We start from the raw sequence: 25,757 nt of genomic DNA on the forward strand, positions 1-25,757 counted from the left end.
ACCCTGCCGAGGCAGGTCCTTTTCGAAGTGAAGAAGAAGAATATAGCTGAGCCATGAAGTCGAGAAACTGTACGCGGATGGGAGTCTTCCTGCTGTCGTTACTGGTGATGTGGGTCACCTCGGCACAGTCCGCGGCCATCGTGTTTCACGTGTCCGAAGAGCTGCCTTCAGGTCAGTACTGTGCAATTATCAACCTTTGAAGGGATTTATGATGCATGCATGACTGTGAAAATGTGAAGATTTTGATATTCAGAGTCTGGTAGGTAGGATGTCACTTTTTTCATGATATCATATGAGGGTTTAGGTTTTGGATATATATATATACTGACGAGAAACTTTCTTGATTATCAAATGAGAAGTAAACTGAATAGTCTTAATTGATCAATTGAACAAGTAAAACGCCTATAGCGACTTCCCTCAATCAGGCGAACTATCAAGTTGTTGTTCTCTTTCAGAGCTTTTGACCAAAAAAGAAACAAATAAAAAAAAGAAACAGAAGGTTTTTTTTACGTTTTAACACAGACAAAACGAAACACATTCACAACAACAATAACAACAACAACAACAACAACAACAAAGAATGAATAATAGTACCAAAAAGAAATAAAAACGTGTAAAAAAAATTTAACAAAAAGAATGAATAACATGCAAATGATAATGATAATAAGCACAGGTGTATATCACAAAACGTAACGTTCCACAAACTTCTATACGTTATTTTTATTTTGGAGCGTTAGCAGTTCGCTATCTGTTTACCTGGGACTGAAAAACGTCATGACTCCTGAACCTCAACCGAACACAAAAACAAGTCGCGTAAAGCGAAATTACTACATTTAGTCCGCCGCTAGTGCAAAAGGCAGTGAAAGTGACGAGCCTGTTTGGCGCGGTAGCGGTTGCGCTGTGCTTCATAGCACGCTTTTTTGTACCTCAATCAATCAATCAATATGAGGCTTTTATCGCGCGTATTCCGTGGGTACAGTTCTAAGCGCAGGGATTTATTTTTTTATTTTTATTTTTATTTTTATTTTATGCAATTTATTTTGCGCATTCACATCGGCCAGCAGATCGCAGCCATTTCGGCGCATATCCTACTTTTCACGGCCTAGTATTCCAAGTCACACGGGTATTTTGGTGGACATTTTTATCTATGCCTATACAATTTTGCCAGGAAAGACCCTTTTGTCAAACGTGGGATCTTTAACGTGCACACCCCAATGTAGTGTACACGAAGGGACCTCGGTTTTTCGTCTCATCCGAAAGACTCTTCGTTTTAACTTTCTGAGCGTGTTTTTAATCCAAACATATCATATCTATATGTTTTTGGAATCAGGAACCGACAAGGAATAAGATGAAATAGTTTTTAAAACGATTTCGGAAATTTAATTTTAATCATAATTTTTATATTTTTAATTTTCAGAGCTTGTTTTTAATCCGAATATAACATATCTATATGTTCTTAGAATCAAAAAATGACGCAGAATAAGATGAAATTGTTTTTGGATCGATTAATAAAAAAATAATTTTAATTACAAGTTTCCGATTTTTAATGACCAAACTCATTAATTATTATTTAAGCCACCAAGCTGAAATGCAATACCGAAGTCCGGCCTTCGTCGAAAATTGCTTTGCCAAAATTTCAATCAATGTGATTAAAAAATGAGGGTGTGACAGTGCCGCCTCAACTTTGACGTCATCAAAGGTATTTATTGAAAAAATGAAAAAACGTCCGGGGATATCATACCCAGAAACTCTCATGTCAAATTACATAAAGATCGGTCCAGTAGTTTAGTCTGAATCGCTCTACACACACACACGCACAGACACACACACACACACACACACACACACACACACACACACACACACACACACACACACACACACACACACATACACCACGACCCTCGTTTCGATTCCCCCTCTATGTTAAAACATTTAGTCAAAACTTGACTAAATGTAAAAAGGCCATAATCGAATCCGGATTTCCGGCATATACCGGAAGAAACCCACCCATCTGCTTACACGCTTTGGAAGAAAAGCGCGTGAAACGCTGACAATGTTCGTGTCCACTTGACAGGTACCCCCGTGGGCAACGTGAAACAGGCGAGCAACATCACACAAGGTATGACCAGTGGTGAGGCGGACAAGCTGCAGTTCCAGATCTTGTCAGCGGACGGCCTGAGGATCACCTCCATCTTCAGCATCAACAGCAGGACGGGCGCCATTTTTACGAACGCCATGATTGACCGCGAGCAGGTAAGACTGGTTTAAGATGTGTTAGTGTCGTTGTGTTTCAACTTTGTATGTGTCATTATGAGGGTCTACCTCTGGGTGTTGTTTGGTTGTTGTAGGTCTTTTTCTGGCACTATCTTTGCTGATAGGCATCCGACAACTCACAACAATTGTGTTGGCCTTAGGCACACACAACAAATGTTGGTTTAGGGTAAGCCGACCGACCCTATTTTTTCCCGCCGACTCTAACACTTTTTTTTTTATTTCTCAAAAACAACAACTAAAAAACCAACAACTCTGAAAGGTAATTTAGTTCTCCTATTTTGTTGAAGCTTATAGTCTGCGGAAACAATGACACTCTTACTATTTAACTTTGTAATAAACGTTCAATACAATTCAAGAGCTGGAGACAAAATGGTGTTTGTGATGTTTTTACATTTAGTCAAGTTTTGACTAAATGTTTTAACATAGAGGGGGAATCGAGACGAGGGTGGTGGTGTATGTGTGTGTGTGTGTGTGTGTGTGTGTCTGTGCGTGTGTGTGTGTGTGTGTGTCTGTGTGTGTGTGTGTATGTGTGTGTCTGTGTGTCTGTGTGTGTGTGTGTGTGTGTGTGTGTGTGTGTGTGTTTGTGTGTGTGTGTTTGTGTTTGTGTGTGGAGCGATTCAGAGTAAACTACTGAACCGATCTTTATGAAATTTGACATGAGAGTTCCTGGGTATGATATCCCCAGACTTTTTTTCTTTTTTTCTTTTATGACGTCATATCCGGCTTTTTGTAAAAGTTGAGGCGGCACTGTCACACCTTCATTTTTCAATCAAATTGATTGAAATTTTGGCCAAGCAATCTTCGACAAAGGCCGGACTTCGGTATTGCATTTCAGCATGGAGGCTTAAACATTAATCAATGACTTTGGTCATTAAAAATCTGAAAATTGTAATTAAAATTAATTTTTTTATAAAACGATCCAAAATTACTTTTATTTTATTCTTCATCATGTTCTGATTCCAAAAACATATACATATGTTATATGTGGATTAAAAACAAGCTCTAACAAGAGGCGAAGCCTTCAAGGCTCCCGTAAGAAATCAACAAACAGTAACATAACACAAACTCACTCACTCCGTAACACACACAGAATAGTCAGGTTATAAATACAAGCCACTTTACCTATGCAGCATGGTGACCCTACAATATGCGAAACATGTCGACTGCAGCAGCCTGGTTCTTAAAATAATTCTGACGGTCAACACAGCCAGAAATGCCAACAAAGACAAGAAAGCTGTTGCAAGGTAAGCTTACCAAACGTTACATAGCGAATCATATGATAGTGCGTAAACAGCAAACAGTAGATCTACAATCAAAGAGAGGATCGAGTCTGGAATGAAACGCGATACAGATCTAGCATTCAAAAACTGTCTTTCACGTTCAAGGAAGTTGTTGCAAAGTACTTAAGACTTACTAAATTGTACAGACAAAACCATGACAGTGCATGTTTTGAATCTGAGGAAAAAATCGTGATCATTTTGACTTTGAGAACAGATTCATTCTGTTTCCTTATATCTGCATGTTCAAGTAAATGGTGGACAGTTTTTTTCGGGCAGAGTAAACTTAACTTGAGACTCTACTGCAAGTCTTGAAATTCACATAAATCGAACCACGAGCAAAGACATCCAAACATTACAGGCACTTTAGATCAACTCATTTCACTAGAGGTGACTGCCAAAGAAACTACAATGTTTGACATCCGTGTCTGCTGAAATAAAAAGAAATTAAAACAAAACGGATTAACAGTAGGTGACACGTTATGAGAGTGGGAGACACTAGATCTGTCTCTGAACTTACCGGGATACGGCTGCAAGATCGACACTGACTGCCGCGCTTTCGACAGCTCTTCCTCGCGTGGACATTGGAAACACGCTGTGCAGATCAAATTGTAGGAAATCTCCCTTTGGTATCTTCTTTATTTACTTTTCTGGAGCTTAGAAACCGAACAACATGAAATCGTCTTCCCCGGCGAATCGGCGAGGTGAGAACTGGACCACAATCCTTCGCGCGACCCCTGACCTGATCTTGACACCTGACCTGCCGTCTGCATGCCAAACACGACACAAACCAGTCAACTGCTTGTACCCCTTCAAAACCCCCCACCACCCGTTTTCTTTGGATACACGCTTTAACTACACACATGCCGACACAATGTTGATCATTGCTTCAATAATTTGAAGATGGTGCTTGAAAATTAACCACGTGAAATGAGTATTTCGGTGTTTAGCCAAAAATGTTAAAGTTTCTACCACAGACATACACACATACATACATACGCACGCACGCACACACGCACGCACGCACAGACAGACAAAGTTACGATCGCATAGGCTACACTTACGTGAGCCAAAAATTAAAAATATAAAAATTATGATTAAAATTAAATTTCCCAAATCGTTTTAAAAACAATTTTCATCTTATTCCTTGTCGGTTCCTGATTCCAAAAACATATAGATATGATATGTTTGGATTAAAAACACGCTCAGAAAGTTAAAACGAAGAGAGGTACAGTAAAGCGTGCTAGCGCTATGAAGCACAGCGCTACCGCGCTAAACAGGCACGTCATTTTCACTGCCTTTTGCACTAGCGGCGGACTACGGTCATTGTGAAAAAAATGCAGTGCGTTCAGTTTCATTCTGTGAGTTCTACAGCTTGACTAAATGTAGTAATTTCGCCTTACGCGACTTGTTATATTATTATGAGGCCAACAAAATTGGAAAAAAAAGCCTACCTATCGACCCTATTTTTTGAGTCACTTGAGAAAAAGTGACTCTATGTAATCGGTCAGTGTTAGTCTGTCCGGCCGGCCGTCCGGCCGGCCGGCCGGCCGTCCGGCCGGCCGTCCGTAGACACCACCTTAACGTTGGACTTTTCTCGGAAACTATCAAAGCGATCGGGCTCATATTTTGTTTAGTCGTGACCTCTAATGACCTCTACACTTTAACGATGGTTTCGTTGACCTTTGACCTTTTTCAAGGTCACAGGTCAGCGTCAAAGGAAAAATTAGACATTTTATATTTTCTCGGAAACTATCAAAGCGATCGGGCTCATATTTTGTTTAGTCGTGACCTCCAATGACCTCTACACTTTAACGATGGTTTCGTTGACCTTTGACCTTTTTCAAGGTCACAGGTCAGCGTCAAAGGAAAAATTAGACATTTTATATCTTTGACAAAGTTCATCGGATGTGATTGAAACTTTGTAGGATTATTCTTTACATCAAAGTATTTACATCTGTAGCCTTTTACGAACGTTATCAGAAAAACAAGGGAGATAACTAGTCTTTTCTGTTCGGCAACACACAACTTAACGTTGGGCTTTTCTCGGAAACTATAAAAGTGACCGGGCTCAAATTTTATGTGAACGTGACTCATTGTGTTGTGAATAGCAATTTCTTCCTGTCCATCTGATGCCTCATATAATATTCAGAACTGCGAAAGTGACTCGATCGAGCGTTTGCTCTTCTTGTTTTAGTCACGTTACCCTAAAGCAACTTTTTATTGTGTGTTGCCTTACCATTGCCAACTTCTGTCTGTTTGCCAGATTTCTTGTCTGATTTCTTGTCTGTCTGTCTGTCTGTCTGTCTGTCCCTTTCTTCTTTTGAATATTGTGTGAATTGTTCTTAAATAGCACATGCATAGAGGAACTTAACAGACATAAACCGTATACCGTTTTAAGTAACGGTACTAATGTCCAATGAAGCTATCGTTTCATTGGCACTTAGCCGATCAGAAAGATCAATCGATTCTTACGTAAAACTTTTAGAATTATGGCAAGTCGTTTACCAGAAAGAAGAATTGCAGGCAATATAAACAGTAATTGATTTTTTTTTCTCTACAGATCTGTGAACGGTCACCGGTTTGTCAGTTGGAGTTTGACGTCACAGTGAAGTCTGACGTCAATTTCGTCAGATTGCTGACTGTCAGAATCATCGTGGGCGACATCAACGACAACGCCCCCACCTTTCCCAAAGAGGAGATCACTCTCAGCGTACCGGAGTCAGCTCCCCTGGATTCGGAAATTCCCATTTCCGGTGCTCTGGACCGTGATTCTGGTCTCAACGCTACTATCAGGTAATAATGTACTTGCATTTGAAGAAACGTAAAACATCTGTTTGGCATTACAAAGGCCAGATCGTGGGTGCAGGTTTTAAGCACTTCATTCTAACGAGGCTTTGCATACCATGCAGCTCGCTTAACCGTGAAGTATAGGTATGTCTGGCTGTCGGTGTCCAAAACGAGAAGTTACAACAGGAAAAAACAATGCACACAAGCTACTATCACGGATTTAGTTTAGAAACATTGACATCTAGGACCATACACGCCTTCTTTTTTTCTGAGAGAATACATTTTGTGAATTTGAACCCGTGTGCCATGAAACGTAGCGATCATTTTACAGTTGAACATACTACAGCCAGTAAGGTATGACATTGCTATTGGACTTAAATTTGGAAAATATTTGATAGACTACAATTTATCAGGCTAAGATCGTAAAAGACTACCATTTGTTTTACCTACGGTCGTCCATAATAGTTATGTGTGTGTATTTTTATTGTTGATTGTCTTTAAATATTTGAGAAAAAAAAGCTTTTTCTAATGCAAAAAACTTATTCAGTCACAAATTCATTCAGTTGACTCGCCGATTTTATTTTTCTTCCCAAGACATGTTTCAGCAAAACTCTCCTTCTCCTCTTTCTGTCAATTCCAATCATAAATCATCTAACACCAAAACATTCTCCCCTCGTCATGCAGGTATTCCCTGCAGGTCAGCAGTGTGTTCGGCCTGAAGGAGGTCAAGCAGCTGGACGGGTCATCCGCCCTCAAGCTCCTTGTCCAGCGAACCCTTGACCGCGAGGCAGCGGACTCCTACTCCTTCCTCATCCTGGCCAGCGACGGCCAAGGGCCGGACTCTCGAACCGGGACCCTCACCGTGAATGTCCAGGTGACGGACGTGAACGACAACGTGCCCAAGTTCACCAAGGACGCCTTCAACATGACGGTGATGGAGACTGCCCCTGTGGGCACCGTGTTCGGGCATCTCACGGCCTCTGACGGCGACGCTGGGGATAACGGCGACCTGAGCTACCGGTTCAGCTTGCTGACGCAGAGTGACGTCACGGACCTGTTTTCGTTAAACGACACGTCAGGGGACCTGGTGGTCACCGGGGGGCTACAGTACCAGTCCGGGAGGATGTTCCAGTGCGTAGTGGAGGTGATGGACCACGGTGTGCCGCCTCAAGTTTCTCAGGTTGGTTTTGATACAGAGATACTGAGAACTCACGCTATGCCGCTTCTTTAATTTAAAGAATATCTTAAACTTTGTATATCTTCCGTCTTATTTTCTGTCTCCTCTGCCTACTGACATGGGTGTACTTCTTTCGTCTGTTGTCTTTGATCGGTGTGTCTAATAATGTTTTAAATGTGGCACGTCTTACGTCTTTTGTCTTTTACATGGCGTGGACAGAAAAACAAATCTTATTGCCTGCATCATTACATTCTTACGTCCAATAATGTTTACTTTGTATGTTTTTATGTTTCTGGTTGTTGTCAGATGTTGTTTGGTTGTTTAAGAGCAGATGAACCCCACTTTTCCATCCATTGTTTAATTGTATGGACTATAATTTACCGTATGACTTATGTCTTATGTCATTCTCTTTACGCCAGGCCATCCTCCGTATCCACGTGGCTGACGCAGGCAACACGCCCCCCAAGCTGGACCTGACGCTGGCGGACCCTGTGTTCGGCGACCAGTCCGCCATGTTGTACGAGGACGTCCAGCCAGGGACCTTCGTGGGCACGCTCAAAGTGGAGGATCTGGACGAGGGGGAGGAGGGGGAGGTCAACTGCTCCAGTGTCAATCCCCACTTCTCCCTCCAGGATCTGGACACCAAGCGTTACGGGATCGTGGTCAGTAAGATGCTTGACCGCGAAGAGATGCAGGAGATGAGCGTGACGCTGCTGTGCAGTGACCGCGGCGCGCCCCGTCTGACGTCATCCACGGTCTTCAGCGTCATCGTGCGTGACGTCAACGACAACGCGCCAGAGTTTACGATGCGGGTGTACCTGGCCTTGGTGACGGAGAACGCCGCGGGGGAGCAGTCTGTTGCGCGCGTGCTGGCTGTGGACAGAGACGACAGCACCAACAGCGCCATCACCTACTCGCTCGATTCCCAAGGCGGCCAGTTCTTCACTGTGGATCCGATCTCCGGTTTCATCAGCACGCAGAACTCGTTCGACAGAGAGATGACGCCTGTGGTATCACTCACTGTCTACGCTACGGATTCCGGACGCCCCGCTCTCACCGGCACCGCCACGGTCTCCGTCACCGTCAGTGACGTCAATGACAACGCGCCTTACGTCAACAGGACGGATTATTACGTCAGCGAGGGTAACCCGCTAGGACACGTCATGGACATTCAGGTTGCAGACGAGGACGCAGGAATGAACGGAACAGTCTTCGTCTCTCCCTTGGACAGAAGCGTCTCTGCCCTGACCCCTTTCGAGGTGTTCCCGAACGGGTCAGTGTCTATTCGGACAATGCTGGACAGAGAGCAGAAAGCGGTGTACACGCTAGCGGTCATTCTGAAGGACGGAGGGGTCCCCCCGCTGAGTTCCACGGCCACGCTGACCCTTCACGTAGTGGACAACAATGACCACTCCCCGACCTTCACCTTCCCGACCCCCGACAACAGCAGTGTGCACGTGGTGGCGGAGATTCCTGTTGGAACCACGCTGTGTCAGGTAAGCGCGAGTTTTTGAGTTTTTTGGGGTTTTGTTTTAGGGTTTTTCAAGGTTGTCCATTTTGGGGATCTGGGAGTGATTTTTCTTATCTTCTTTCTGTATTTCTTTCTTTCTGTCCTCGGTTTTGATTATTTGTTGTTTGTTTGTATTTGTGTGGAAGCATTTGCTTTTTATTCATATTAAATATTGTTTGTTGTAATGTTCATCTACGTCTCTTTCCTTCTTTTTTTCTCCAACGGATCTTCTATCTGTTTCTCTTCTTTCTTTTGGTTTTACTCTCTCTCTCTCTCTCTCTCTCTCTCTCTCTCTCTCTCTCTCTCTCTCTCTCTCTCTCTCTCTCTCTCTCTCTCTCTCTCTCTCTCTCTCTCTCCCCACTTTTTATTAATTCCCTTATGAAAGCAATTAAATACTGGCTAAAACTATTAGAAATGCCTTCCCATAGAATTCCAAGAGCAATTTACGATCATCTTAAACGTTTAGAGGAAAGAGGGATTAAGACTTGGGCTAGTGACATTAAAAACCATGTGTTTCGCCTGGGTTTTGGCTATTCTTGGATTGAGCAGCAGGTCGGTAATAAAACTGGCTTTTTGAAGATGCTTAAGCAGCGTTTGCTCGATTGCTATCAACAAGACTGGCATGCAAAGTTATTTGATAGTGAACGATTTGTGACCTATCGAAGCTTCAAAACTATTTTACAGTATGAACATTACTTATCAAGTTTGCATATTAGACGTTATAGAGACGTTCTGGTCCGATTTAGAGTTGGCATAAACGACTTATATTGCAACAGGCACAGATACAATGTAAATAGACGATTGGAATGATGTCCCTTGTGTGGTCTGGCGGAGGAGGATGAAATTCATTTTATCTTCGCCTGCCAAGCCTATTCAAATATAAGACAACAGTTTTCTTTAAACATTCTATTCAATAATTGTTTGAGAGCTAGAAATTTTGTCAACTTAATGAATATTGAAAATCAGGAAATGCTGGCATCATTTATTTTTGATTGTTTAAAACTTAGACAAGAGCTGATTGCAAATCCTGAACAATAGCAGAAAAGGCGACAACTTAACTACACTATTTAACCGGCTATGGCCGTCATTGTAATGTACATATTATATAATATCACAATTACTTTTTCTGATGGACTAGATAGTCCACCAGTATTACATTTATGTTTGTCCTTGACGTTGTTTTTGCCACGTTTTTCCCCCCATTGCAAGGGGCATGTTGCCTAAATGCAATAAACTCGTTAATCGTTAATCGTTAATCTCTCTCTGTCTGTCTCTCTCTGTCTCTCTCTCTGTCTCTCTCTCTGTTTCTCTCTCTCTGTCTCTCTCTCTCTCTGTCTCTCTCTGTCTCTCTCTCTCTCTCTCTCTCTCTCTCTCTCTCTTTCTTTTCCACCGAATTTCGTTAAGGCTGTTTAGATACATTATCAAAAACCTATACCGCCCAAATACATCACAGACACGTTTCAACTTTTGTTTCCTCTCAGGTGGCGGCCACCGACAGCGACATGGGCAACAACGGTCACGTGATCTACACCATCACGGACGGCAACCACGACCAATGGTTCGCCATCAACAACCAGAGCGGCGAACTCTTCCTCATCAAGGACCTGGCCCACGTTGCCGGAAGCACCCTCCACCTCACCCTCGCCGCCTCCGACATGGGTACTCCCCCTCTTGCCGCTCACACGTTTCTGGACATCTTCGTCCGAGCCACCAACGCCAGCTACCTGGCTGATCTGGACACGGCTGACCAGGACCGCTACATCGTCATCGCTGGTGTCATCGCTGGCGTCACCTTCGTCGTCGCTGTCGTTGTCGTCGCTGTCATCATCCACATGCGGAATTCGGACCTGCGCCGGCGTGGGGGAGCCGTGAGGGGGAAAGAGAGTTCGTCGGAGGAGTGCAGTGGCGGGAACGCGAAGAGTGTCGCTGTGGCGTGCAAGAACCAGGTGGTTGCTAGCAACGCCGGTGGTGGTAGGAAGTCCAGCGGAGTGACCGCTGTCGATGACAGTTTCGCGGGGCTGTGTGGGCATGATTTGTCGTCGCTGGAGAACGGAGGGTTCGAACCCCACTCCTCGCCGTCCAAGTCTCGGAACCACAAAGACCCTGCCGGTGTGCTGACGGAAGAGGCGTTGGATCAGTTCAACCCCGCCTTTTCGCTGTTTCCTGAGGTAAGTTATTATTTTGTTGGTGTTTTTGTTTTACTTTGTGTGTGTGCTGGTTTCGTGATTGTGTTGTACGGATGGGTAATTATTGTTCTCTTTCTGTCATTCTTTCTGAGAGTTGTTAGTGTTTTTTGTAGGTTTATCACGCATGTTTACCCCTGTCTCCTTGTCTGTCCATCTATCTTGGTGCCAGTGTCAGAGATTTCTCTCACTGATTGTAAAAACGTGAAATGAATTAAGCACTGTGTCTTTGTTGCTTGTGTTATTTTCCTCTCCCTTAGCCTTTCTTTCCTTGGCCTTCCTCTCTTTCTCTTTTACGCTTCCCTCTCTCCTCTGTCTTATAACATTCTACTACTTAGACGTACCTCATGTTCTTCGCTCTCGTCAAAACTGTTCTGTGCTATTTTCCCAATTTTGTTGTTGTTGTTGTTGTTGTTGTTGTAAACAACTCATGCTCAGTGTTCATAACAAGGCCACGCCGTGTCAAACGAAAACATACTAAGCAACAACAACAACAAGTCGCGTAAGGCGAAAATACAATATTTAGTCAAGTAGCTGTCGAACTCACAGAATGAAACTGAACGCAATGCCATTTTTCAGCAAAACCGTATACTCGTAGCATCGTCAGTCCACCGCTCATGGCAAAGGCAGTGAAATTGACAAGAAGAGCGGGGTAGTAGTTGCGCTAAGAATGATAACACGCGTTTCTGTACCTCTCTTTGTTTTAACTTTCTGAGCGTGTTTTTAATCCAAACATATCATTTCTATATGTTTTTGGAATCAGGAACCGACAAGGAATAAGATGAAAGTGTTTTTAAATTGATTTCGACAATTTAATTTTGATAATAATTTTTATATATTTAATTTTCAGAGCTTGTTTTTAATCCGAATATAACATATTTATATGTTTTTGAAATCAGCAAATGATGGAGAATAAGATAAACGTAAATTTGGATCGTTTTATAAATTTTAATTTTTTTTTACAATTTTCAGATTTTTAATGACCAAAGTCATTAATTAATTTTTAAGCCACCAAGCTGAAATGCAATACCGAAGTCCGGGCTTCGTCGAAGATTACTTGACCAAAATTTCAACCAATTTGGTTGAAAAATGAGGGCGTGACAGTGCCGCCTCAACTTTCACGAAAAGCCGGATATGACGTCATCAAAGACATCCGTCAAAAAAATGAAAAAAACATTCTGGGATTTCATACCCAGGAACTCTCATGTCAAATTTCATAAAGATCGGTCCAGTAGTTTGGTCTGAATCGCTCTACACACACACACACACACACACACACACACACACACACACACACACGCACACGCACAGACACACATACACCACGACCCTCGTTTCGATTCCCCCTCGATGTTAAAATATTTAGTCAAAACTTGACTAAATATAAAAACCATGTACTCTCGTCTAATCTATACTGTGATATTCTGTGACTCTGCTTTCTTTTGTAAACCAAAGAGTGTTCAAACCAGGAAACACCAATCGAGGAAAATTCACCACGTATTCGCAAGATTTAAATAAAGAAACAAGTTGGCTCTTTGACTTTTCTTATTTAAAGCAAAGGCCGAGGGTTTCTAGAAACGACAGCATTTAGCGAGGTTCAGATCAACTTCAAATAGTTACCGTGTCAGGAAATATCCAAAAGGCTTCTTTTCTATTGACTTACACGTCCAGCACCTTAAATTGCTCCTAGTTACTCAACTTCTGGTAGAAAATAAGAGATTCCAAATTCAGAACCAAAAAAAATATTCATCAGTTTTTTAAACTTTAAACAACAGCATAGCGTAAGTTCAGGTAACACTTCAAACCTTCCCGAGTCAGAAAATTATCAAAAGACTGTTCTTCGATTGGCTAACACTTTTCACACCTTGTCTCTAGTGACTGAACTTCTTGTGTCACCCGGGTAGAAACAAAGAGACGCAAGATTCAAAACGAAAAAGATTTGTCGAGAGTTCTCTTAACTTAAAGAACAAAGTGTCAGTTTAAAAACAACTTCGAAACTATCAGAGTCAGGTAATGATCAAAAGACTGTTCTTCTATTGACTAACATTTTCAACACCTTGTCTCTATAGTGACTGAACTAATGGTCTCACCCACGTGGAAAAAAAGACGCCTTTGGTTGCGCTGGTAATGCCTTGTCGTTTGATGTGGCGAGCTGTGGTGTGGTAATAGGTTAATGACTCTTGGTCCCAAAAACATTACACCTTGGAAAATGGGGAGCTAGTTCTGATCAACCCTCTAGATCACACGCTTGGTTTTGCTGCTGGACTAACACATGTTCGGGTGGGTTGAAGCAATAAACATGAATGTGACGAATGCAGGCGTGACTGTAAACAGTTTGAAGGCGACTCTCTTTCCTTTATTTTAACCTTACTTTCAATCAAAATGCCGAGCAACATTTTGAGTATCATTTGAGTATTTTGAGTATCAACATCACTGTATTGCCTGCCGTCGTAAAAAAAAAAAGCGCTTCCAATACTCAGCCACTGATTTAAATCCACACACAATACCGCATAGCAGACATAATTCTGCTTTGAAAATGTTGATTGTTTTTAACACTTTGTTCACCATAAGGAGGGCAATTATCGTGGTTTCGTCACTCGATTGCAGAGTGTGTGTTCGGCAAACATGTCTCGTACCAACGTATTGTTTGAAAACGCAGTACAAATAGTCTTCTTCTTTGCTTAAAAGGTCACAATTTTGCAGGGTAGTTGAAACGCGCAGATGACGCATTCTTTTCGTTAGGCTGTCTTCTCTTCCTCGGCTTCAGAAACACTACTCGATTTAAGGCAATCTACCGTTCGACATTCCGCTTTCTGATTTAAGTTCTACGCTTCCAGAAGGCCGCACTAATTTCCAGTTTCTTGCAATCTATGATCTGATCGATTTTGATCTTTTCCAGCAGCTTTCCGCCGTCCAACATACCTCTAATTTCAAAGATTGAACGGGGGTCATTAAGGGTGATTATAGAGACCGTTTTCTAACGGGTGATTTCGTTACGAACGCAGGGGTCGTTCTGGAGCAAAACTCTTCAAAGAAAACTCTGGACACGCTTTCATCGATAACATCTTCTCAACAGACGGTCAAGGAGGGGTATCAAGGGGAGATCACATGCCGCCGCGACACATTCTACGAATCAACTGAACAGGGTCTCATTTCTCACTAACTGGAGGGCTCTTTTCACCTGAAATGTAAACGATGCAATCTTTGGTCCACACCTTTCTTCAGTACCTCTACGATCAAAGGACGAACAACCTGTGACAATTACCCACGTCTACAATAAGAGTAGTGTCCCCATGCTGTTATTGTATGACGTCACTTCCCGTGGCTACCTGCGGCGGGCGACCACTCTGAACTAACTGCGCCCAAGGGAGGTAACAAGCGCAGTCGGCGATCAATGGGGTAAAAAGTCGTTAGCATCTTGTGTGAGCGGTCGTGGACAATAGACAATTACTCCCGTTGTGTACTCCCGCTAATGTCTCGGCGTCTGACCAGCTGTATGTGCGGACAAAAATCTGTTAAGGTCTCTCTCTCTTCTACTGTCTCCAATGGCCCCGTCTAGTCCATGATTCAGAGTTGCAAACGATGGTAATAAATATCTCTATGAGATTGATAGGTGGGTGGGTTATATCTTGCGATTTTGGTTTGATGTTAGAAAATAAGGCCGCCTTCTCATTCAAATCAAATCAAATTAACGTTATTATCTCACATCTGAGAAATTACAGTATTGAAAGACCCTAGCGAACAGAATTGAAAACCTTTTGAAAACATTTCTGTGACAAGTGTTGAACACTTTGTGATATGGTACACAGTGCTAATAACGATAGAGGCTCACATAATAAACACATAATGTTCAAATGAACACTTGTGAACACTCTGTGTTTATTATGTGAACACTAATGGACACTGTGTGTTATATTTTTAACAGCATAACTATGTACAATGTCGCAAAGTGTTCAAGACGTACGAAATGAATTAAAGTTGACTTTAAACCCAACCTTCATTAAATATATAATGCAAGCATTCTTTTACTGTTACATTAACTTTACTGTTAACTTTGTCTCCTGTTTTTGCTTTTGGTTAATTTTGTGGCGATTTTTTTCTGTTTGGGTTTGTTTGTTGTTGGTTTGTTTGTTTTTTTGTTGTTTTTTTTTTTTTTTGGGGGGGGGGGGGTTGTGTGTGCTTGCTTGGTTGATTCGTTTGTTCAGTTGAATTGTTTGCTTCGGCGTTGTTGTTACTTCACGCCTCCATTAAATTGCGCAACACAACACATCGAGAAAACCACGAACCGCATACAAAAGCCAGTCGAAATCCAACCCACAAAACCAAACAAAAACACCCGAACTCTCAAATACTCTTCAAACTTCAATTCGTTGACTGCGTTGAATAAAAGCCAGGAACATGTTACGCCGAACCCCCCATACCTCAATGACACTTTGTTGCGTCATGTCCGCACGGTCAAGCAAGCATGACTGGCCACAGGTGTGAGATCTGCCCCTCCCTAATGACCACCTGCAACACTAGACAGGTGTAAAGTTAGGTCAGGTAGGTGAAAGACTGCGCTGAGGTCCAGTGGCCGTCATAATGCGAGGCGAGTGACCACTAGAGATTTCAAAGATCTGTTGAACAGACGGTTGTGTCGTTGTTTGAACCGGACGTTTGGCTTTCTCGTTTGGGGTGTTTTTTTGAGGAGGGAAAACCGTGCGGATGTTGGTCTGTGAGTATCAATATGCTGCGGTAGCGTTGCTACTTAAGAGGCTTTGTTGAAAACTTTGAATTCAAGTCTCTGCGATTTGAAATTAAAAGGACCGCAGGTCATGTTCGGTAGTATTTTCCACATTTCGAAGGATGAACTGGTTGTTTTGTCAAACTTAGATTGCGAATTATAGCAACGCTTATAAAGCATAGAGCTTTGCTTTTTCTTGACAGTTGAAAAAGCACGAACTCGTTAATCAAACAAATAATACTGTTTGATATTTGAATTTATTAGTAAATGAATAGATAACTAAGTAAGTGAATAAATACATTAGAATGGATAATTAATTGACTCAGTCAATAAAATAATACACTCAACCAGGCTGTGATACTGATACCCATTCCCTACCTTTGTCTTTTCTGCTACATAGTGTACCCGTACATGTTGTCTCCTATTACAACTAGCAGGGATCTATTGTTTAGATTTATATATATGTCAAAGCTTTTAGTATAGATCACATAGAAAGTCAATCAGGCATGGGAATTGTCCGCCGTTCCGCCGAATTTTTTTTTTGTTCCGCCGAAAAAGCAAAAGTGTCCGCCGAAACAATAAAGGGAGGAGGCACACGAAAAAAGCACCGGTTACTTTTGCCTTTGCGCAAAAGCCCGCGAACACTTTCCGTACTTTGTTCACGCACTGCTACCGCCCGCCTCAGTTGTTGTGAGCCACCAATGGCGTCGAGAAACTCCTTGCGGACCTCAACCCCACAAAAGCGACGGGCCCGGATGGCATCTCACCAAGAGTGCTCAAAGAGCTTGCCCATGACATCGCTCCCATCCTGACTCCGATTTTCAAGCGCTCCCTTGACAGTGGCGAGGTACCCTCAGACTGGAAGCAGGCCATCGTCACACCCATCTTTAAGAAGGGAGAACACTACAACCCTGCGAATTATAGACCTGTATCCCTGACCTGTGTATCTGGCAAAGTCATGGAGCACATACTCGTTAGTCACATCATGGACTTCTTGGAGCAACAGCTGATCCTCACCCCTCAACAGCATGGCTTCAGGAAACAACGCTCATGCGAGACCCAGCTGTTAGAGCTTATCAACGAGTTGGCAGCCAACCTGGATAGGAACGGCCAGACAGATGTCGTGGTGATGGACTTTGCCAAGGCATTCGACAAGGTGAACCATTCCCTGCTAGTCCATAAGCTCCATCACTACGGCATCAGAAACTCCACCAACTCCTGGATTGCCAGTTTCCTACATGGACGGAGCCAAGCAGTCGTCGTGGAAGGGTCAAGGTCAACCAACATCCCGGTCAAGTCAGGCGTACCACAAGGATCAGTCCTCGGACCTTGTCTATTTCTGATCTACATTAATGACTTGGCTGCGCGGGTGTCCTCCACAACTCGACTTTTCGCCGACGACACCATCGTCTACAGGCTCATCGCTGCCGCCAGCGATCATGCTCCCCTTCAGTCCGACCTACAACGACTAGAAGAGTGGGAGTCACAATGGGACATGACCTTCCACCCCGACAAATGCAGTGTGCTCACAGTCAGTAAGAAGAAGAAGACCTCCGCACACCAGTATACGCTGCACGGACACGCCCTCGAGAATGTCACCTCCGCGAAATACCTTGGAGTGACAGTGCAAGCAGATCTGAAGTGGGATATTCACATCGACACCATCGTGAAGAAGGCCAACCAGACCCTTGGATTCCTTCGCAGGAACCTCAAGATAGGAGCAGTCCACACCAAAGAACTGGCCTACAAGTCCCTAGTGCGACCTTTGCTGGAGTACGCATGCACAGCCTGGGACCCCTCCTCGCAGAAGAACATCGCCAAGATCGAAGCCGTACAGCGCAGGGCAGCACGCTACGTTCTACACCGACATCGCAACACCTCAAGTGTCGGAGAGATGCTGCAGACCCTCCAGTGGCCCTCTCTTGAGCAACGCAGACGGACGTCCAGACTGTGTATGCTGTACAAGATTACCAACAATCTCGTCAAGGTCAACTGCGACGAGCTCCAACACCTTCCCAGCAGATCAAGAAGAAGCTCAAGAACAAACACCAGAGCCTTCAACAGGATCCCAAGCAAGACCGATACGAGACTGAACAGCTTCCTCCCCAGAACCATCAGGGAGTGGAATGAGCTACCAGAGGAGGTTGTCAGCGCGGCGACAGCAGCCGCCTTCACCTCCAGCGCATCCCACCACTGCCAGCACCTGTAAACAAAACCCTGTACCCTGCCCTAGGCCACCAGTAAGTAGGGTCGATGAAGGCTAGGGCAGCACCGGCAGGGGTTTAACCCCCGCAACCGCTCCGGCCGCCGGCTTGGCCTAGCCCGAGACTTGAAAATGCTGTGTGGTCCTGCCCCCCCCCCCCCCCCCCCCACCCCCCTCTCCCTGCAAATTTTATTTTCTTCCGTAACCCTCCAAAGCGCCACTAATAGTCAGAACGTTGACCCTGGGCGTTAAATGGAAGAAGAAGAAGAAGTTACTTGAACTTTTATGTTTGAAAGTAAACCAGATTGCACAGATTGTGTTACAAGTTACATTTTCCTGTTTGTCTCAACAGATCAATTTTGTAACAAATTTAAACCATATAATACATGTATAATTTTTTTTCAAAAAAGCAAAAATTGGTACTAAAAACTGATTCTAAAAACAGAATTTAATGGCCAACTTGGAGCTCAGATGACGCCAGATTGAACCATCTGGGTTCTTTGGAGAAAAACATTTTCCGGGGGGGCATGCCCCCGGACCCCCCTAGTAAGACTTCTTCAGTTATAAATGTTCAGCCTTTTTTACAATTTTCAATTCCCATGCCTGGTCAATAGATCGGGTACACATTGCTTGCCATTAAATCAGTGTTTACGCTGCATTTTTCAATGTCAACTGAAATCTGACAGCACACCCGATGGTCGTTCAGGTCATAAAAGTAATCGTGACGTGAGCCAAACAACAAGACTTCCAGTGGAGAGAACGGAAATTGTGCAGCACCCCGCAGTGTTATGGGTAAAATGATACAATAACTCTTGGTGACTGAGTGACCACAGCCTTAAGTGGGTTTGAAGCGATTGTGCCCCTTTAAATGACCTGTCAATGCAGAGTTTAAATGCCGAGTGTGTCAAGTTGTATCGGTGTTACGATGAAAATGCGTTTCGTGGTGTCGGCTGCGGCAACAGCTGCTGATTGCTACTCATTTGAAATTGAAATTTGATACTCGAAAAATGTGTTGTATCTTGTTTATTTTCTGGCATAGTTGTGTTACGTGGCGGGGGGGGGGGGGGGGGGAGGATATGGATGTTAGTTTGGTGTTGGGAATGGGATCGGGTGGTGGTTGCGATGATGGTTGTGATGTGTGTGTGTGTGTGTGTGTTTGTGTGTGTGTGTGTGTGTGTGTGTGTGTGTGTGTGTGTGTGTGTGTGTGTGTGTGTGACTGTGTGTGTGTGTGTGCAACAACAACAACAATGTCAACAACACACATCGTAAACTTACCATGCACGCGAACAACATCAGACCTCTCTCTCTCTCTCTCTCTCTCTCTCTCTCTCTCTCTCTCTCTCTCTCTCTCTCTCTCTCTCTCTCTCTCTCTCTCTCTCCCCTCTCTCTCTCTCTCTCTCTCTCTCTCTCTCTCTCTCTCTCTCTCTCTCTCTCCCTCTCTCCCTCTCCTTCTCTCTCTCTCTCTCCCTCTCTCTCTCTCTCTCCCTCTCTCTCCCTCTCTCTCTGTCTCTCTTTCTCTCTCTCTCTTTCTCTCTCTCTTTCTTTCTGTCTCTCTCTCTTTCTCTCTGTCTTTCTCTCTCTCTCTCTCTCTTTCTCTTTCTCTATCTCCCTCTCTCTCTCTCTCTCTCTTTCTCTCTTTCTCTCTTTCTCTCTTTCTCTATCCCTCCCCCCTCTCTCTCTCTCGCTCTCTCTCTTTATCCGCGCTCACACTTTCACCCCACATAAATAAAAATGCATTGGTATATTCTTGAGATCCATACAGCACGATGGAAAGGAAAGTCATCAGTATTTTCTTTTTTTTGTGCTTCAGGCTCGTAACGGACTTGTGGGCGAGGACCACAACAGCGACACGTCAGGGGAGACGACTACGTGCGACAGTGGACGCGGTGCGAGTGATGAAGAGATTGTCTACCCTTTGGCAGGGGCTACTGGTGAGAATATCCATGCTTTTTTAGGACCCAAAACATGATTGAAGATGTGCAACGTAATAGACATTTATTTATTTTATTGAAAAAAACATTGCAATGCATCTTGTTAGGTTTTTGTTTTATGAACTAATACGGGTGCAGAACGTAAAAGACAATAATTTAAGGATAAGCATGTTGAAAATATAGCTTGTTCGAATTTGTAATGAACCAAACGAAGATTAGAGATGCACAGCATAACTTAATTATTTTATTTTATATTCATCTTGAGTGTATACATTTGTTGAAATGCATTGTTAGCTAAAACAAGATGATAAATCTAAAACCTGAAAACATTAGCTTAATGACAAGCATCTTGTCTTTCATATAAGTACTCTTTATTTATTTTATTTTTTAAATGTTTCCCTTTCGAATCGTCACCTGGTCTGGAACAAGCTTGATCTTGATTTAGAATCGAACCCTAACTTTCATTCGTCTTGTCCACCAGGCCACAAGGACCCCCCACCACGCATCCCTCCTCGAGAACCTCTGTCTACTACTGCTCAGTGGTCACGTGACGCCCGCGTGGTCTCCACCAACTGGCTACACTTTGACCAGCAGAATTACGTCACTGATGAATCACTGAGATACGTCACGGAGGACGCTTTCGACACGGATACGTCATGTTCTCCAGCAGGAGATTTTCGCGCGAAGGCTCGCAAAGGACCACTGCGGGTAAGGTTTTCTTTCGACAACGGCGACGCTCGTTCTCAGAACTCTCTCGTCCCTCACGGTTCGGACAATCGAGGATTTTCGCCGGATGAAGTGAGAGAGCATGACTTTATGACGGGCAAGAATGTGGGATTTGACTCAAACGAGCAGCCATACATTTCGAGTCAGAACCGCAGAGAAGAGAGTCTCTCAAAGGCGGCGTCATATCCAAACGGCCAGAAGCAATCTGTGTTGGACTATTACAACCCTCATTCTAAAGACTTTCGCTTTCGAGATGAAAACACTGAAAATGGAGTCAATCACCACAAAGAGATGCGTCTGAACCCAGAAAGCATGTACCCGAGACACGAACGGTTTCCCAGGAAACAGGGTACGCAGTCCTCCCTTCCGGGGTGGGACAGACAGCAGGGGAAAACGAGAAACTCAGAATCACTCACCAGTCTTCCGCAGAGTGTCGACGATGACGTCAGTACTACGACGTCAGGCAGTTACTCCATAGACTTTGAAGATGCGCTGAATGTGTCACTTGAGTGTTGAAGTCAAGTGCTGTTTTGTGAAACTAGCTAATTGACTGTGGGAATCTATGGAATGCGTCACTGACCGCAGTTTTCAATTCAAGAACTGACGTCATTCTGTAAAGCACTTTACGCGTGACTGTGATGACGCACTGAAATCGTCACTGATTAACAGATGCGTCACTGACTGCAGTTTTGAACTCAAGAACTGACGTCATGCCGTGAAGTACTTTGTGACTGTGATGACGTATTGAATACGTCACTATAAAAAAGATAGAAGTTAATCAAAATTGACATCATATCGTGAGAAAACTTTGATGTGATGACGTGCTGAGCGAGACACAAGGGCAGATATCAAAGTCGAAAGGAAGAGATTTTTTTAAATTGTTCTATTTTGGTGGCATTCAAAACACCATGCGGTGTACTCATCGGTGTTAATGAAAGTTATACAGGTAAATATGACGCGTGAAACGCATGACTAGAACTGATGACATCATACCCAGAGCGTTAAACTGATCCACACATTGCTTTAGTGTATTAATTGCAACATGGTGGATTTCAGTACTGGCGCAATTGCAGTTGATTTGTTCAAGTCTGTTCAACATTACCGTCAGGCAGACTACATCTAGTCAAACTGGCCATTTCTTGAAGTTTGAGGCATGATTTGGGCGACGCATGGGGTGTTTCTAACTGATGCTATTTCCGGCAAAAAAATTAATGATCATTTCATGAAAAGTAGAATGTTCCAAGCCAGAAACACATTATACCACATTGACAAATGATCATAATGGTTTTAGATGCGTGATGAAGCTGCTCCCATTTAAAACCGCAGTGACTGGGGCTTGACAAGGCTCTTTCTTCCACTGACGAATCTCGTGATTTCCCGTGACTTTTGTAATGACATAATTGAAGGTCCATTTACTGATCCAGGATTCTACGAATCTCTATGTATCCAGTGACTTTTGTTGTGGCTTCAAGGTCCATACATTGATTCAGGATTCCACGAATCTCGTGATTTTCCGTGACTTTTGTTATAGCTTCAAGGTCCATTTACTGATCCAGGATTCCACGAATCTCGTGCTTTTCCGGGACTTGTGTTGTGGCTCCAAATCCATTAACTGATCAGGGTTCCAACTGGCAACTCAGTCAGTGTTGTGCCAATTGAACTGAACAGCTCAGCTCGAACAACGTATTTACGTTATATCTTATTTTTTCTCTTGCTCTCTTTTTCTGTCTTTTTGTTTGTTTTTTTGTTCTGTTTTTGTCGGTTTGTTTGTTTGTTTTTAGCAGAGAAACTTTGCTATTTAGACTAGCAGTTTCACTCATGACAATACCATTTTAGTAACTTAAATGTGTGTGTAATCGGTGTTTTGGAAGAGTTGTGGGACAATCTATTACCAAAAGGCAGCTTTCATCTTTGAACTATCCGACATTTTCGAGCAAAGATGAAGAAACACTTGATTCATTTCGACAGATTGTTTTCTTCTTTGCTTTTGCTTTTTCTTTTACTTTTTCTTCCTCCTTCTCTTCCTTCTCTTCCTCATTCTAATCCTCTTTTATTTCTTCTATTCTTTTTGATTTTCTTTTACTTTTTCTTCCTCCTTCTCTTCCTCATTCTAATCCTCTTCTATTTCTTCTATTCTTTTTGTTTTAACATTTGAATCATCTTGTGTTTTTCTCAGATTTCCGTCTAAGCATTCCTTTTCGTTTCGCTAAAAGAAATGACAGCTTTAAGATGCTTACTTATACATGCACATGTTTTCACAACGACAAACGAATGCCTCACTTTGTTTAGTCTAGTCGCCGTAACCCTGAAATGATGATATGAATATAAAATGTGTGTGTGTATGTGTGTTTGTGTGTGTGTGTGTGTGTGTGTGCGCGTGTGCGTGTCTGTGCGTGTGTGTGCGTGTGTATGTGTGTGCGTGTGTGTGCGTGTGTATGTGTGTGTTAATGTGCGTGCGTGCGTGTGTGTGTGCGTACGTACGAGTGTGTGTGTGTGCGTGTGTGTGTGTGGTAACAGTTACAAATATTATTCACTACAATTGCCTCCGAAGAATCCTTGGCAGAACCACAGATCATGAATGTGTTTAATGTGTTGTACATATACATTTGATGATGGCAGTAAAAACAAATATTACGATGCATATAAGTACTGTTTGTGTGATCATTGGCTGTGCTTGTGTCTGCCTGTCTGTTTGGCTGTCGGTCTGCCTGTGTGTGTGTGTGTGTGTGTGTGTGTATGCGTGCGTGCGTGCGTGCGTGTGTGTGTGTGTGTGTGTGTGTGTGTGTGTGTAATTATACAGGTAGACACCTGCATTCACACACACACACACACACACACACACACATGTATGCAAACACACACACACGCACGCACGCATACACACACACACACACACACACACACACACACGCACGCACGCACACACACACACACACACATACATACACACACTACTGCCAAACACAACCACCACCACCACCCCCCCCCACCACCACCACCACCACCCATTTCTTTCTTTCTCTTTCTCCTCCTCCCTCTCTTAAAGCACGACAGCTTACAAAAACCAATTAGTGCAAGAAAAGGCCAGCCATAGCAGAACAAAGAGAGACGTGACAGCATAATGCTGTTGCAAGCAGACTAAGGAAACACTTCTAACAATCAAGGCCTGCCATACCTTTCGACTTGGTCGCAAAGTATCAAGCTGCACGTTACAACGTTGCCAGAAACTAAAGTTACTGTACCTTTCTTTTTTCTTTTGTTTGTTTGTTTGTTCGTTGTTGCTTTTTTTTCTAAACCTGTTTCTTACAGTAATCTTCTTTTTTTATGGGGGGGGGGGGGGGGGGGGTTCTTGGGGAGGCCGTTTGCAGTTGTTTCGTGCCAAGTTATATTTGTTGGAAACTTCTTTTCCCTGGGTGCCTTATTGTGTTTGGGTTTATATTATTTTGCTTTACTTTTTTTTTGTTGATGTGTTTGTTTGATTCCTATTTGATCAATTTCTTCAAGAACATTTTTATTCCCTTTTTCTGTGTCTAGTTCGTGTGTCCAATAGAATAAACAAAACCAAAAATGAAAGGGACCAGGTGTTCTTTGTGCAAGACAAACAGGTCGCGAAAGAACCATGAGCAAGGAGGAGAATGTCTACTTGCACAATTAAAGGGAAGTAACAACCTTCTTTGAGTTTTCCCTGTCAATGTTTGATTATCTCCCCTGTAATTAAAATTCTCTCCCTCTCTCTCGCACTCGCACACATACACATGCACGCACGCACGAAAGCTCGCGCGCACGCACGCACCCACATCCGCACGCACACAAACACACACACACACACACACACATACACACACACACACACACACACACACACCGTACATACACACACACACACACGTGCACGCCAGCACGTACGCCAGCACGTACGTCAGCGCGCACGATTCCCGGGCGCACGCACGCACCCCCCCCCCCCCCCATCCCCACCCCCCCCCCCACACACACACACACACACACACGCACTCGGAAGTGTACGAGACAGACATTATACAAAGTTAAACCTCAAACAATATTTTACAGCACATTTAATTCAAATCCAAATTTGCCAGGCAAGATTTTTAAAAATCCGAGGAAACATTCACGAAAAGCTATGGTTTTGATTCTTAAAATGAGTGAGAAAAAACCCCACATGTACGCGTAAGCACACGTATTATATAACCAAAAAACCCCAAGAAACATTACTTTAAAACTGCAGTATTAAACCATAAAAATACTATGACTTTAAAAACAAATGTTTCGGCAATATACGAAAACATGTAATAAGTTACATTTCAATTTGAAAATTAGAAAATTGAAAACTAATTTTTCTGACGAAAATCGTAAAGCTTTATAGCTGAATTGCAGACGTACTGCCTTGACAGTATTAATAAAGTCATGGTAACGAACATGTGATCGTGTTTGTGTTGTGTTTTTGTTGTTGTGTCTTTTATTTATTATGATGGCAACATTTATTGATAATATCTCGTTGAAGGAACACACAATGGATCAAAAAGTATTGACAAGTATTCATGGTAATCGAGCACTGGACTTGTGATCGAAAGGTCGCTGGTTCGAATCCGGGCCGGGACGGACACAGGTCAACTTTATGTGCAGACCCAGAGACGGTATCCATCTCCCACCCCCGTGTCACCACAGTGGCACAAAAAAGACCTCGGTCATTCTGCCATATAAGTGCAGGTGGCGGATACCACCTAAACACGCATACACTTGTGTATTTCATCTAAAGTCGGGTTAAACCCCGGGAACATGCCCCTAATGGCTTTGCCGTGACAATGAGGGCGTAAAACTTGAATTTCTCTCCTCCCCCCCCCCCCCCCCCCCAAAGGAGCAATCATTGAATATAGACGGGTGCAATGGCTTGGTGGTAAGACGCCGGCCTCCAAAGCGGAAGGTCGTGGGTTCGAATCCCGGC

The 25,757-nt window shown here is 43.3% G+C and overlaps 1 protein-coding gene across 1 annotated transcript; it reads left to right on the forward strand.

Annotated features, from left to right (window-relative positions):
- The first annotated feature begins 2,083 nt into the window (after window positions 1-2,083).
- Window positions 2,084-23,443, forward strand: LOC138968674 (protocadherin gamma-B5-like). The gene is made up of 7 exons (XM_070341273.1): window positions 2,084-2,256; window positions 6,118-6,350; window positions 7,029-7,524; window positions 7,941-9,017; window positions 10,513-11,199; window positions 19,951-20,071; window positions 20,553-23,443. The coding sequence occupies exons 1-7, from the start codon at window positions 2,125-2,127 to the stop codon at window positions 21,311-21,313; spliced, it is 3,507 nt and encodes a 1,168-aa protein (XP_070197374.1). The 5' UTR covers window positions 2,084-2,124; the 3' UTR covers window positions 21,314-23,443.
- Window positions 23,444-25,757: the final 2,314 nt, after the last annotated feature.

Source organism: Littorina saxatilis, linkage group LG6 (genome assembly GCF_037325665.1).
Source record: "Littorina saxatilis isolate snail1 linkage group LG6, US_GU_Lsax_2.0, whole genome shotgun sequence".
Taxonomy (NCBI): Eukaryota; Metazoa; Mollusca; class Gastropoda; order Littorinimorpha; family Littorinidae; genus Littorina; species Littorina saxatilis.